The 12,982-nt window shown below is 37.5% G+C and overlaps 1 protein-coding gene across 1 annotated transcript; it reads right to left on the bottom strand.

Moving 5' to 3' along the window:
* Window positions 1-262: 262 nt before the first annotated feature.
* On the bottom strand, window positions 263-2,951 carry LOC119805577 (melanoma antigen preferentially expressed in tumors-like). Its single transcript, XM_038317537.1, has 3 exons — window positions 2,662-2,951; window positions 1,651-2,232; window positions 263-776 (listed from the first exon to the last, which is right to left on the bottom strand). Exons 1-3 carry the CDS (start codon window positions 2,949-2,951, stop codon window positions 263-265), a joined length of 1,386 nt encoding a protein of 461 aa, XP_038173465.1.
* Between the last annotated feature and the right edge of the window lie 10,031 nt (window positions 2,952-12,982).

A 12,982-nucleotide genomic window follows, 5' to 3' on the forward strand; every position in this document is an offset into this window, starting at 1 on the left:
CAAACTAGGACTCGATCATCCTGTATTACATGGACACAATGTGATCAGTAAAATGAAATATATCATAGTAGACAAGAGATACACAGGAATTCTCGAAGTCCTCCAGTTTTTCTAAATTATTCTGTATAGGAATTAGTTTACTTATGTATTTTCCCTATATGTAATTTCCCTCAATATAAGAACCTTATATGTTGCATTCAGGAGATAACATTTAGTACTTAAGTAGTACATATCAGATTGAATTGGTGTTAGACTGTGAAATTTACTCTGAGTAAGTGGTCCATTTCATGTCACGCCTCCCTGCAACCTGTAACATTGCCTTCAGGTGTAGTTGTACAGTAGCAAGCCTCTGTCGATCTAATCTGCCCTGAAAATGCCGTCGTTCATAGCAATGCATAGGGATAGGATAAATCACATATTTTAGCTTCATCAAGGGTGTTAAACTATGCATGATATTCACAAGCATAGGCATTGTGATGGGGTTACCAGCAAAGGACAGGATACGGAGTTGAGTACAACGAATTAGGGCAGGGATAAGAACAGAGATTGCAGAATCATTTATAAGGCAATGATTTATCTCTAGATGCTTAAGAGTACCAGAGAGATTTAACAGAAGAGTTTGAAAGGGCTCAAAGTTATCCCAATACATTGTGCTGTTACTAAGATTCAACATCTTTAGGTGGGAAACCTGAGGGCACTGGGCTAGAAATCTGAAGTCTCTGTACGATATATCACAAAATGACAGATACAAAAATTCCAGATTAGGTGGCAGAACTCTGTAGAAAGAAAACAACAATAAAACTTCTGAAGAATGAGGATTGAATGAGAAAAACTGTACCTTTATATCCAGAATAAACTACTTTCACATGTGCTATAAGTGATTATTAATGCGTTAATCTGTACTTTGCTTTATAGTTTTGTGACTCTGAGAAATTTTTTTTAGGCAGTAACTTACTATGTAGTCCTGGCTGTCCTGGAACTCACTATAGAGATCATACTGGCATTGAACTCAGAGAATCTACCCGTCTTTGCTTCCCGCGTGCTGAGACTAAAATCATGTGCCACCACACTTGGCTGAAAGTTTTGTTTTCAACACTGAGATACAATTTCTTTTAATCTTAATAATGTGTAAAGTGTATTGTAATTGATATTTTAAGAAATATTAAGGGGAAAACTAACACAATTGATTCTTAAAATATTATCCATTGTAGATTTCAGTTCATGTTTTTGTGGAAAGGGATCAGAAAGAGCAGTCAACTGAAAATTACCTTTGGTCAGTCACTAAATACCATCCTCTAATTTCATGGCCTATGCCTTGGTGACTACAAATTAGTAAAGTGGTCTGACATTGTAAACCATTGGCATCTATGATTATGTGCATCAGTGCTATAGAAAAAAGTCTTCCACAATCTCAATTCCTCTTTCTTCCCATATCTAGATGCCTAGTGGTTTTTCACCTTTATATTTCTGCACTTATCTTTAAATTGTTGGCCGCTTAATTTTTGTAATTCCACCTCCAGTTTGAAATTCCCCAAAGTGACAAAGTGGAAAGCATAAAAGGTTTTGAGGAGTTTAGGAATACCCATGAATATTTTCTATGTTGTCCCAAGAGTTATCCACGAAACCCAGAAACCTGCCCGAAACTCTTACCTGAGCACGCTGTCCAGATGATTTTTGAGACAGAATGAAGACAATTTGAGTTCCTTAAGGTTTTCCATACGTTGCAAATGCCTAAGGAAATTTTTAAAGACTTTCCCACCCAGAGATCTAAAGGGGACTTTAAGCAGACAAAGGCTCTTTAGGTGGCTCATCTGAGACAGGATGTTGGTGATATCAGTCAGCGAAACCTTATCAAATAACAGCCTATTAACACAGTTGAGATCAAGAAAACTCAGGGCGCGTTTGCAGTCACTCAATTTAACAACTTGTAAATCTCGACAGCATATGTGCAAAGCCCCTAAACTCTCCACAGTTTTCCTCACAAGCAAAGCCGAAAATTCCTTTTCCATTAAGGAAACACCTAGGGAAAGATCCACTAGTAATTCTATAGGCCTAGGTAACTGGCTTGTGGACTCTAACTCTATAAAACGAAGCTGTCCTTCTATTTTCGTGATAGAGTGGTCAGAATAAGTACAAGAGTGAAAACAGAAAGGTGATTCGATGCTGACTTGAGGGCATGTGATCCTACAGTGACTGTCTCGCCTTAAATCTAGGATCCTCAGTTTAGGTTTCCTGTAGGGGTAAGAGGAGATAGAATATCTGAGAAATAGCAAATGATAATGAAACACAGTAGGATCAATGATGACATATAGGAACAAATCCTTTTATCCATAGCTGGTACTTCTTGTACTAACTACCAAAATGACTTTGCCATTTAAATTCAACCTCCCCCCCCCCGATCCTTTGTACACTTTAAATCCCCTCCAGTCTTTATGCTCCTATCCTTTTCTTAAATAAAACCCGTTACATAAACCCATCAATAGAATCCTCAATAACAGATTTCCTAAGGAATATTGAAAACATCAGTCTTTAATGTGTTACCAAGTTTTAGCCGAGTCTCACAAATAAACCTGCAGCATTCACTAGTTTCTCCATCTAAGAGAGTATCAGGCTGTAGTATTACCTCCTATGTCTTACCATGTCTCTATTATACAGTCTTACCAAGAAGCAGTGCTGTTTGCAGGACATACTGGAAGATTCTCAATCATGGCTTTCAGGAGTTCACGATGAGGCTCCCGTACAGTTAATGTTCCAAGATGGAGACAGTAAAAGGGCCAAACTTTCACCATCTCACTCAATATATTCTTATGCCCACCCTTGAAGGCAGCAATGAACAATGGAATAAAAATTTCTCTTGGAATATCCTCCAGACCTTGGATTGCTGCAGACTCATGTCTCAGCAAACACTGTATAGCAAGATCCAACAGAGTTTTGGGGTTCTTTGCATCCATTTTTGTGAATCTGTATCAGGAGGAGAAATATTTAGAAGTTCTGGGAAAACACAGAGGGTCTTCTTTGCAACCTGTGCTAGTAAAGAAGAAATTATTTAAAGAATAAACCAATCAGATAGCCAACACCAGCTACTTCTACTATGGACACAGATCAGAAATAGACTTGTGAATTTATAACCATATGTGTTTATGTGTGTGTTACTACTCTTTCCCCCATGTATATATAGTCTGTGTCTTATAAAATGTCATCGAACTGGGTAGTAAGTAAGCAAAAAACAATTTTGGTCACTTATCTACATGAATTCCAGTATTTTCCCTTAGTAGTATATAAGCTATGATGAAGAAAAAGATAAATCTACAAAAGTGGTACAATAGTAAATATTAAAACATCAAATTAATTGTAATTAAAGATATAAAGAATTACATTCTAGCCCTTGAAATGTCTCACTCCCATCACTATATTTGTGGCAGATGAAGACACCAAAAACTCTACAAGATACACATGAAGGAAGATGGTTAAGAACTTAAAGTTGACATTACTAATATTCAGAAACATTAGTCATGAATTAATCCTAAATGTGAAAAAGAAAACATAAAATCAAAATAATTCAGTACACTTTGAGACAAAGACTTCAGAACTGTTCAACTCAAAGCTGTATGTTTTCTCATTTGTGGAAAGTAAAAATTAAATAGTCAATCTGATCATGGAATAATGACTTCTAAGGTCTAGGAGAGGTGGAAGGGGTTGGGGTAACAAAACAGTTAGATATAATTCATGTAACCTAGATGTTGGTATGGACATACCACAGTGAGTTACATTAATATAAATAATGAGTATGTGTAATAATGAGTATGTGTTACAAAAAATGAATATCAAATGCATATCAAATAGACAATCTGGAGGGTTTAAAACTGCAGTCTTTGAAACACTCAGGCTCTGAGAAATAATAAATTGATGTGGATAGGAGAAACATTCAAGAAAATTTGTTAATGATGGAAAAAACAAAATGAGGGGAATTAAGAACCCTGTAACACATAAAAGAGTCAGAAAGCTCCAAAATTTTTCTTTTACTACCAGAACAACAACAAAACCTCTAAAATGCCTACAGAGCACTGATAAAAAGAAAACAGCATGATAAATTAGATTATAAAACAACACAATATCATATGAATACACAAATAAGGAAAAAATTGAAGCAAAAACATTAAAACCATCAGAAAACAGAATAACTGTTGCTTATCACCTACCTAATTTGGTACTTTGCTACAGCATCTTGTACAATTTGTGGCATTGTCTTTTGATAAAATAACTTGATGACTAAGATTTAAAAAGTGTTTCATTTTCTTGAGGCTTCTAGGATTTCAATCTCAAGCACATGTCTAAGGGTCTTAAAAAGGTTGTCTTTTGTTGTAGCTCAAAGTGTAAGAGAGGGCAAGTGATTCCTTTTGGTGAAGAACTTATGTGTGAAGAAAAAAATCAGTCTAGAAAGGAAGGGACTGAGCAGTTTCATGTAACAAAGTAGCTGATTTCACACACTGTTACAAATGTTAGTGAAATGTATTCAAGAATTTGCTGTTTAATGTTAGTGAATTATATTCAAAAATTTGCTGTTTGGGCTCCTTGGAATATCTGTAAATATTCCAGGAGCATTTTTCTGACAACACTTACAACTTCGTCTCTTCCAAAATTGTATTTACTGTGGAAAACTTAACACCTTTGTCAATTAGTTGTACCTCAATAAAAATAAAACCTGCAAGAAAAGTAAAAAAAAAAAAAATCAATCGCAGATGTGCCTGATATGATTGAATAAGGACTCCAGATTCCATTATAAGGGTTTTGGAGCAATGCTATTTAAAATTGACTTTTACCTAACAACATTAAAAAACATTTAAAAAGTTCTCCCTAAACTAATATTTAAATTCTGAGGTCACACCACTTGCATGTGAATGAGCAATCTCTGCCACCTTGTGAGGACACTGATGATTCCAGGTGTGAGACTGGGGATCAGTCGTACATCTGAAGCTATTTACCTTCTGGTTCACTGCTGGTGAAACTGAGAATCCTGAGTTTCTGGTCCACAAATGCCTTAGGTTGCAGCAGCCTCCTCCCTCTCACAGATGGTCTACTGTTGGGTGAGAAGTGAATGCGCTAAGACAAAAATCCCAACACAGATCTCAGTGCTCTATTTCCTTCTCCTGTCCTCTTCATTCACTTATTAATATTTCTACTTTTAAAATAGAACATTTTATTAATTATTTGGAAATTTCACAATGCATAAAATGCATCCTATTAATATCTGACCCCAGCACTGCCCATATGTCCTCCTAGATCAATTCCCACCTCTAAACACCTCCCAACTATATGTGGTCTTTTTCACACACATTGGGTATGATTAGTTCTACTTTTACCCAAACTGAGTTTTAACTTAATAATCTACTGTACGTTACTACTATGAGTATTTGCTGCATAGCTGTTGGGGCACAATAGTTGACTTTAATCCTTTCTGTGTGCACTTCTATATATAGTTTAGCTATTACAGTGGTTTCTTCTTTCTTTTTGGGACTTGATACTGAGCCCTCCGCAGATGGCTATACACTAGGAAAAGATAAACCTGAAGGTGTCACATATCCATCCAACGTGATACAGAAGTCACAATACAAAATTATAATGTGAAAAAGCCCAGCAAATGAAAATATCTCCTCAATGCCATATCAAAAAATGCAGAAGTACCTAAAATGCTGAACACATAGTCTAGAGGTATACTTGAGAAAAAATTATGGCTTTCATCTGAAGAAACCAGGGGGAGAAAGTCAGTAAACATAATTACTTCGTGGTTTTTGCTTCCAGATTTCTGTCTTGAATTCCTAACCTGACTTCCCTGGATCATGGACATATAAGAGAAAAAGTTAAATAAAACCTTTCCTCCTCAAGTTGCTTTCAGTTATGATGTTTATCACAGAAATGAGAAAGCAACCTGGAGCAAGAATCTATAGACTATTACATTCAATAGCTACAGGATACATATCTTCTCAGCAGTCCATGGGATACTCTGTGATATAGATACCAATGTAAGTCACTGGGCAAGTAAAAACTATTTAAAAGTAAAAACAATGTTTTCTACCTCATCATATCCTACATCAATAAAAGTATAAATCACTCTTAAGGGAAATGACAGAAATGAAACAATCCAAATAAAATTAAACATTATACCATGATGTGGGAGGGTCTTCTGTTTGTGTTGATTTCATTAGTTAATAAAGAAACTGCCTTGGCCCATTTGATAGGCCAGCCCTTAGGTGGGTGGAGTAGACAGAACAGAATGCTGGGAAGAAGGGAAGTTAGTAAAACGTCATGCCTCTCCTCTCTGAGACAGTCGTTATGATTCTCCGACCCAAGACAGATGCCATGCCTCTCCTCAGTGAGACAGACGCCATGGAGCCAGCCACCAGGTCAGACGTGCTGAATCTTTTCTGGTAAGACACCACCTCGTGGTGTTACACACATTACTAAATATGGGTTAAAGCAAGATATGAGAATTAGCTAATAAGAGGCTGAAACTAATGGGCCAGGCAGTGTTTAAATGAATACAGTTTGTGTGTTGTTATTTCGGGTTTTAACTAGCCATGCAAGAGCCAAGCAGGACGAAAAGCAGGCCTGCCCGCAACTCCTACTACAATACCACAGTGGTCTATAGGTAAAGGAAACAATCAGAAAGAATGTTTAAAAAAATCCTGAGCCGGGCGATGGTGGCACACGCCTTTAATCCCAGCACTCGGGAGGCAGAGGCAGGCGGATTTCTGTGAGTTCGAGACCAGCCTGGTCTACAAGAGCTAGTTCCAGGACAGGCTCCAAAGCCACAGAGAAACCCTGTCTCAAAAAAAAACCCCCAAAAAAATCCTGAAATCTAGTTTGGGAAATCTATGAAACACCCCAAGGGATAGAAGCTATTGTAATTGCCCTCTGCTGCCTATGAGGACTTGAAGGTATGACGTTACTCTGAAAGACACCACACATTTCAGGTATATGACTTGGAGGAACTGATCTGGAAACAGCCCTCAAGTCTCATCCATAAGGACTAGTTCTTACAATTTTTCAAAGTGCTATGCAGGCTGCTAACAGAGAAAAGCAATTAATAATCATATGTAGCTTTGAGCCCTGGTGCAGAAGAATTGTCTCTATTCTCTCAAACATGTTTAAATAAACGCTGATTGGTTGATAGCCAGGCAGGAATTACAGGCGGGAAAACCAGACAGGAAGTAGAAGTAAGGCAATGAGAACAGGAGAATTCTAGGAAGGAGGAAGCCCATTCCTCCCAGTCCTGCCCAGATCATGGAAGAAGCAGGATGTGATCTGCCCTGCTGAAAAAGGTATTGAGCCATGTGGCTAACATAGGTAAGAATAATGGGTTAATATAAGCTACAAGAGCTAATAAGAAGCCCAAGCTAATGGGCCAATCAGATTCTATCTAATGTAGAGTCTCTGTGTGATTTTCTTTGGGGCTTACCTGCTGTGGGAACAGGACAGGACAGAATCCCCAACAAGCATGCCCTCATGTTACAGAGCCCATTGTCTTAGTTATTTTTCTATTGCTGTGAAGAGACACCATGACCAAAGAAAATATAAAAAGTAACATTTAATTAGGGGTTTGCTTACAGTTTCAGAGGCTTAGTCCATGAAAATCAAGGTGAGGAGTAAGGTGACAGGCAGGCAGGTATGGCAATGGGGCAGTAGCTGAGAGCTTTCTTTCTGATCTGCATGCAGGAGGAATAGAGAAAGTTAGACTGGGCCTGGAACTGGCTTCTGAAATGTCAAAACCCATTCCCAGTAACAGGCTTTCTTGAACAAGGCCACAATTCCTAATCCTTCCTAAACAGTTCACTAACTAGGAATCAAACATTCAAATACTTGAGCCTATGAGGGCCATTGTCATTCAAACTACTCCATCCTACTCCCTGGTCTGCATAAGTCTGTAGCCATATCTTAATGCAAAATGCACCCAGTCCAACTTCAAATGTTCCCACAGTCTTTCAGTCTCGAGATTGTTTACAATTCCAGAGCTTAAAGTTTCTTGTGAGACTCAGGGTAATCTCTTAATGTAACCCCTGTAAAATCAAAATAAAAAATCAAATTACATACTTGTAACATTTAATGACACAAAAATACATTACTATTCCAAAAGAGAGGAGGAAATGGGCCATAGTGAACAAATACTAGAGCAAAGCAAGACTGAAACCCAGCAGGCAAATTCTGTATCTCTACGATTGATGCTAAAACAATTATTAGATGGATCTTCATATCTCCTACTCCTCCTAGTGTTGCTGACTACATCATCAGTTTTCCTTAACAATGGAGCAAGATTCTACAACCCCTTTACACTTCTATCTTTTTGAAAAAAGCAGAACCATGGGACTTAAGGTACCAAGTTATTATGTTTACGTGGGTTAAAACCTGCCCCATCCATGACTTACATTTACATGAGCTTTGACATGGTAATAGTTTTTGATAGAATTCCCTGGCAGGTGAAAACCAAAAGTCCTGCTGAGACTGTCTTAATGCCATTGTACTAGTGTTATCAGTCAGCCAAATTCATATCTCAGGGAGAACTGTTTGTTGAGACAGTTCCCAAGATGTCCTGCTGCTGTGGAACAATCTTTTTATACACTATGAATATGTATACTCTCATTGGCTAAAAAGAGCTCACTAACCTATAGCTGGGCAGGAGGAGGTTAGATGGGAAAACTAGACTAAAAGGGTGATGGGATGAAGAAGTACAGAGTCAAAGGAGTGACCAGACAGAGGCAGAATGAATCAGACACACACAATGGGACAGACATAAAAGCTACACAGCAGAATGTGGATTAATAGAAATGGGTAAATTTAAGTTATAACAGCTAGTAAGTAATAAGCCTGAGCTACCAGCTGAGCATTTATAATATAAGACTCAGTGTGTTTCAGAGTAGCTGCAGGACAGGAAAAATTCACCTACAAATGGCACCCAATATTCAGGGCCATATACATTCACATAAAGCCAGAAAGGATTTTTTAAAAAGGAATCCAAGCACACAAAAGTGGAGTCAAACTTGAATTTTTGGTAACCACTGTTTTCTTGTTTGCTAGAGGCAAACAGAGGCATGCCTACTTTATGATGCATTTTCCTGGTTTGTGTTACCAGCATGGATGGGTCTTTTGGGAGGTCCTGCTACTGAATACTTAAATGGGTTTATGAGCAGCAAGCAGTGCTACTTGGTGACAGCATGGACTCAAAACTTCCCAGAGTTGGGGCAATAAATGCTGCTCCCACCTGTACCTCTGACATGAACCTAGGCTCTCAGGGAACCAAACGAGGCAGAATCAACTGCCAAGGCATAGGCTTTGGTTGTAGCCACACCACTTAACAGTTTGAAGTTTGGCTCATGTGGTCAGAAAAGGATAGAGATATGCAGTAAAGCAGAATCAGATGGAAAAAGCCTCTAAATGTGTCACAGTGTGTTTGAAAATGTGCATAGACTTGGAAGAGAAAAGAGAAATGGTATGCAAAATAGTTCTAAAATAATTAAGTCCTAAAAGAGGGAGTAGAGTAATATAAAAACAAAAGCAAAGTAAAGACTAGAAAACATAGAGAGTCTGGATCCTGTACGTTATTCTGTCATCTTTGAATTTTTTGGTTTCTAGAACATACTGTATTGTAAGAACTGCTTGATTAAACCAATCTATATATTTTGAAAATGCTTTGACTTCCAAATTTTAAGTCAAAATGTGTATTGCTTTGCAGGAGAGGTTATGGTTTTATTTCCACAGGAAATGAGAGGCTGTGGATTAATTCTGGATGAAAGAAAATCAGGTCTGAAAGAGAAAGATCCTCTGAAATCCTAACTACAAACATAAAGACATGAACCTAAAGAACTAAAAGATATGTAATGCATATTTTACCTGCTCAAACACATAATACAAACTCATATTTGGCTGACTTATGTACAATGTACACTGTATACTAGTATTAATATAAATATATATTATCTTTAAAAAGTTTATGTATTTTCAGAGCAAGGGGACCAAACACCAATGAAAACTTATGGCCCAGGTGATCCAGAATTTCAGAATACCTCTGTTAGAGTCTCCTTAAAATTCTTCATCTAAAACAGCTTCAAGACTGCTGGTGAGATCGTTCAGCCTCATAGACTTCTCCAGCTGGTACTTCATTATTGTCCCAAATTTTTCAAGGTTCCCCCAAAGATAACAGCACCCACAAACAACAGGAAACAGTCCAGAGAACTGTAACCACATTATCAAACTTTGGTTTTAGATGTTTGTCATGACTTAAGGGGGCTTGATCACAAGTTATTATTGGTAACGGTAATGAAAAAAGCTAAACAAAGATTAGATTCAAAGATCTCTTTCTGAAAAGAAAAAGGGGAATATAGAAAGGGTAAGATAAAAGAATAGATTATTTAATCTACTTTTAAACTAAAAAAGCAACTCCTAGTCTTATGTATAAATATAAGTATTTATATTTGTATGGAATTTTGTATATTGATACAAATTTAAAGTTAATTTTGTTATACTGTGTGTGTATGCTCTCGGTGGTGTTCATGCAGATTATTTAGACATGTTTCCTGCTGGCATAAACAACCTACTTCAGAGAAAGTGATGGGCACTGAAGAAACTCCATATGGAATTTATTTTCTTTATGGCAAAAGGTAGCCATGTGGGCAAAGAAAATCCTTTTGCCTCAATTGCTGACAGCTACTGTCCAAACTGGACCAGTAAATGCAAAAAAAGTGAATAACTTCCAATATTGGCCAAGACAAGGCAAGAAATCCTTCAAAATTCCCTGCTTCTCAGAAATTTCTGTCACATATACCAGGTCTGTAGGCCATAGTTGGATGCCCCAACATCATACAAGAACCTAGGGTAACTGTCCACGCAAACTGATGTCCCTGTCATTAAATAACAATTTTATCCTTCTGGGTTCTTTGATGGAGTTGAAGACTAGCTAGTTAGAGTTGTCCTAAGCTATGATAAAAGGTAAAATCGGTATAAAACTTTAGCCTCACAAAGATATGATAGATAATATTTTCTCTAATTTTGCCAAATAGACTGAATTATGAATTATGTAACTGCAATTCTTGATAACTCTTTTTGTTATATATAGTTTTACTTTGTTAAAAGTTAAAACCTTCCTTTTAGTTAGGCAAAACGGGGGAAATTCTGTGAAACATTTTTTGTTTTGTTTTATTTTTTTTGGTTTTTTTCGAGACAGGGTTTCTCTGTAGCTTTGGTGCCTATCCTGGAACTAGCTCTTGTAAACCAGGCTGGCCTCGAACTCACAGAGATCCACCTGCCTCTGCCTCCCGAGTGCTGGGATTAAAGGTGTGCGCCACCACCGCCCGGCAATGTGAAACATTTTTTGTATACTATGAATATGTATTACTATGATTGTCTAATAAAGAGCTCAGTGGCCTGTAGCTTGGCAGGAGGACATTAGGTGAAAAACCAGACTAAGGGGATGCTGAGCTAAAGAGGGAAAGAGTTAGAGGAATTGCCAGCAAGATGCAGAATGAGTTGAATACACAAAATGGAACAGAGGCAAAAGGTACATTCCAGAATGTAGATTAATAGAAATGGGTCAATTTAAGTTGTAAGAGGTAGTTAGTACTAAGCCTCAGCTATCAGGTGAGCATTTATAATTAATAGAAGTCCCAGTGTATTTGAAATTGTCTGCCGGACAAGAAAACTCTGCCTACAGTCTGCTTTGTCTGAAAGAGAAGTTTCAAAAGAAGGAGTTCTTATGTACCCTCTGCAGCTCTATCAACTTACTGATACTCAACCCCCCTGCCCAGTCCTATAAGAGCCCTAGCCAGCTCCTTCCCCATCACACAACTTCCATTTCCATGAGAAGTCATTGGCCCTTGCTGCTGTGCTAATAAACAGTCTCAACTGTTGAGAGCAAACTTAGGTCTCTTTCATGGTTTTTGTTCCTTTATTATTCTCTAACATTTTGGTGTAGAAACCCAGGAAGGCTTCTTGGATCCCTGCCCTTTGGTAGCTCCACCCCTTCTTCTGGGACCTTCTGGACTTTTTATCGACCTTGACTCCTCTTGGGACTTGGAACTTCAGAAGCACAGATACTTTCTGAACTCACTTTATAGACTAAACAGCCACCAGTTGCCATCTGAAACCCACTGGTTTTTGTAGCTTCTGCCTCTGTGAACAGTACACCTTTTATCCCAAGCTGATACAGGTATATCTGTGATTATCAGGTTTACACCAGTGCAAGATCCAGTACAGCCAGGGCTACAGATAAACCCTGACTCAAAAAAGGAAATGATCCCATAAACTCCTATGTTTGAATGCAGGTTCCCAGTTAGTGGGACTAATAGGAGGTATGTCACAAACTCATGCCAGGCCCAATCTTTCTCTGTCTGCAACTTTCAGATCAGATGGGAGCTGTAACTTATACTTTAGCACCATGCCTGCCACACTCACCATCATGATGGCCATGGACTCACCCTTTGAAATTATAAGCAGCCACCCAATTAAATACATTGTAAATTGCTTTGGTCATATCTGCTCATAGCAATGAAACAGTAACTAAGACGAATAACAATACAAATAATCAATGAAAAAGATGGTTTCTTTCAAAAGGTAAACCTGACACAATCCTTAATTGAACTAAATGAGAGAATGAATATATAAATTAGTAAAAATAGAGATAAAATGAAAACAGTACAAAGAAACACCAATGAAATTCTGAAAATGGTTAATGAACATTTGAAAACTCATATTCAAAGAATATCTGTAAGAAATGGATAATTTCATAGATACAAAAGATATCTATAAATAAATTTAGAGATCCATAAAAATCAATAAGATTAAAGTATCTCCCAAAAATGAAAATCCTAGAAACAAATGGATGAAGGAAATATTTTATCAGACCTGAAAAATGCTCCCAAGACAACCTAATTAAAATATACAGGAAATGCTAAAATTCTCCTACATGGAAAATATACCTTTATATCTAGTCTAGTTC

This window comes from Arvicola amphibius, chromosome X, assembly GCF_903992535.2.
Source record: "Arvicola amphibius chromosome X, mArvAmp1.2, whole genome shotgun sequence".
NCBI classification, from domain to species: Eukaryota; Metazoa; Chordata; class Mammalia; order Rodentia; family Cricetidae; genus Arvicola; species Arvicola amphibius.

What these genes read in the sequence shown, in the direction of transcription:
- LOC119805577 (XM_038317537.1), bottom strand. Translation starts at nt 2,951, where the DNA reads ATGGATGCAAAGAACCCCAAAACTCTGTTGGATCTTGCTATACAGTGT. An exon ending in GCAAACAGCACTGCTTCTTG is followed by an intron (nt 2,233 to 2,661) that starts GTAAGACTGTAT and finishes TTACCCCTACAG; the next exon opens with GAAACCTAAACTGAGGATCC. An exon ending in CATCTGGACAGCGTGCTCAG is followed by an intron (nt 777 to 1,650) that starts GTAAGAGTTTCG and finishes TTCTTTCTACAG; the next exon opens with AGTTCTGCCACCTAATCTGG.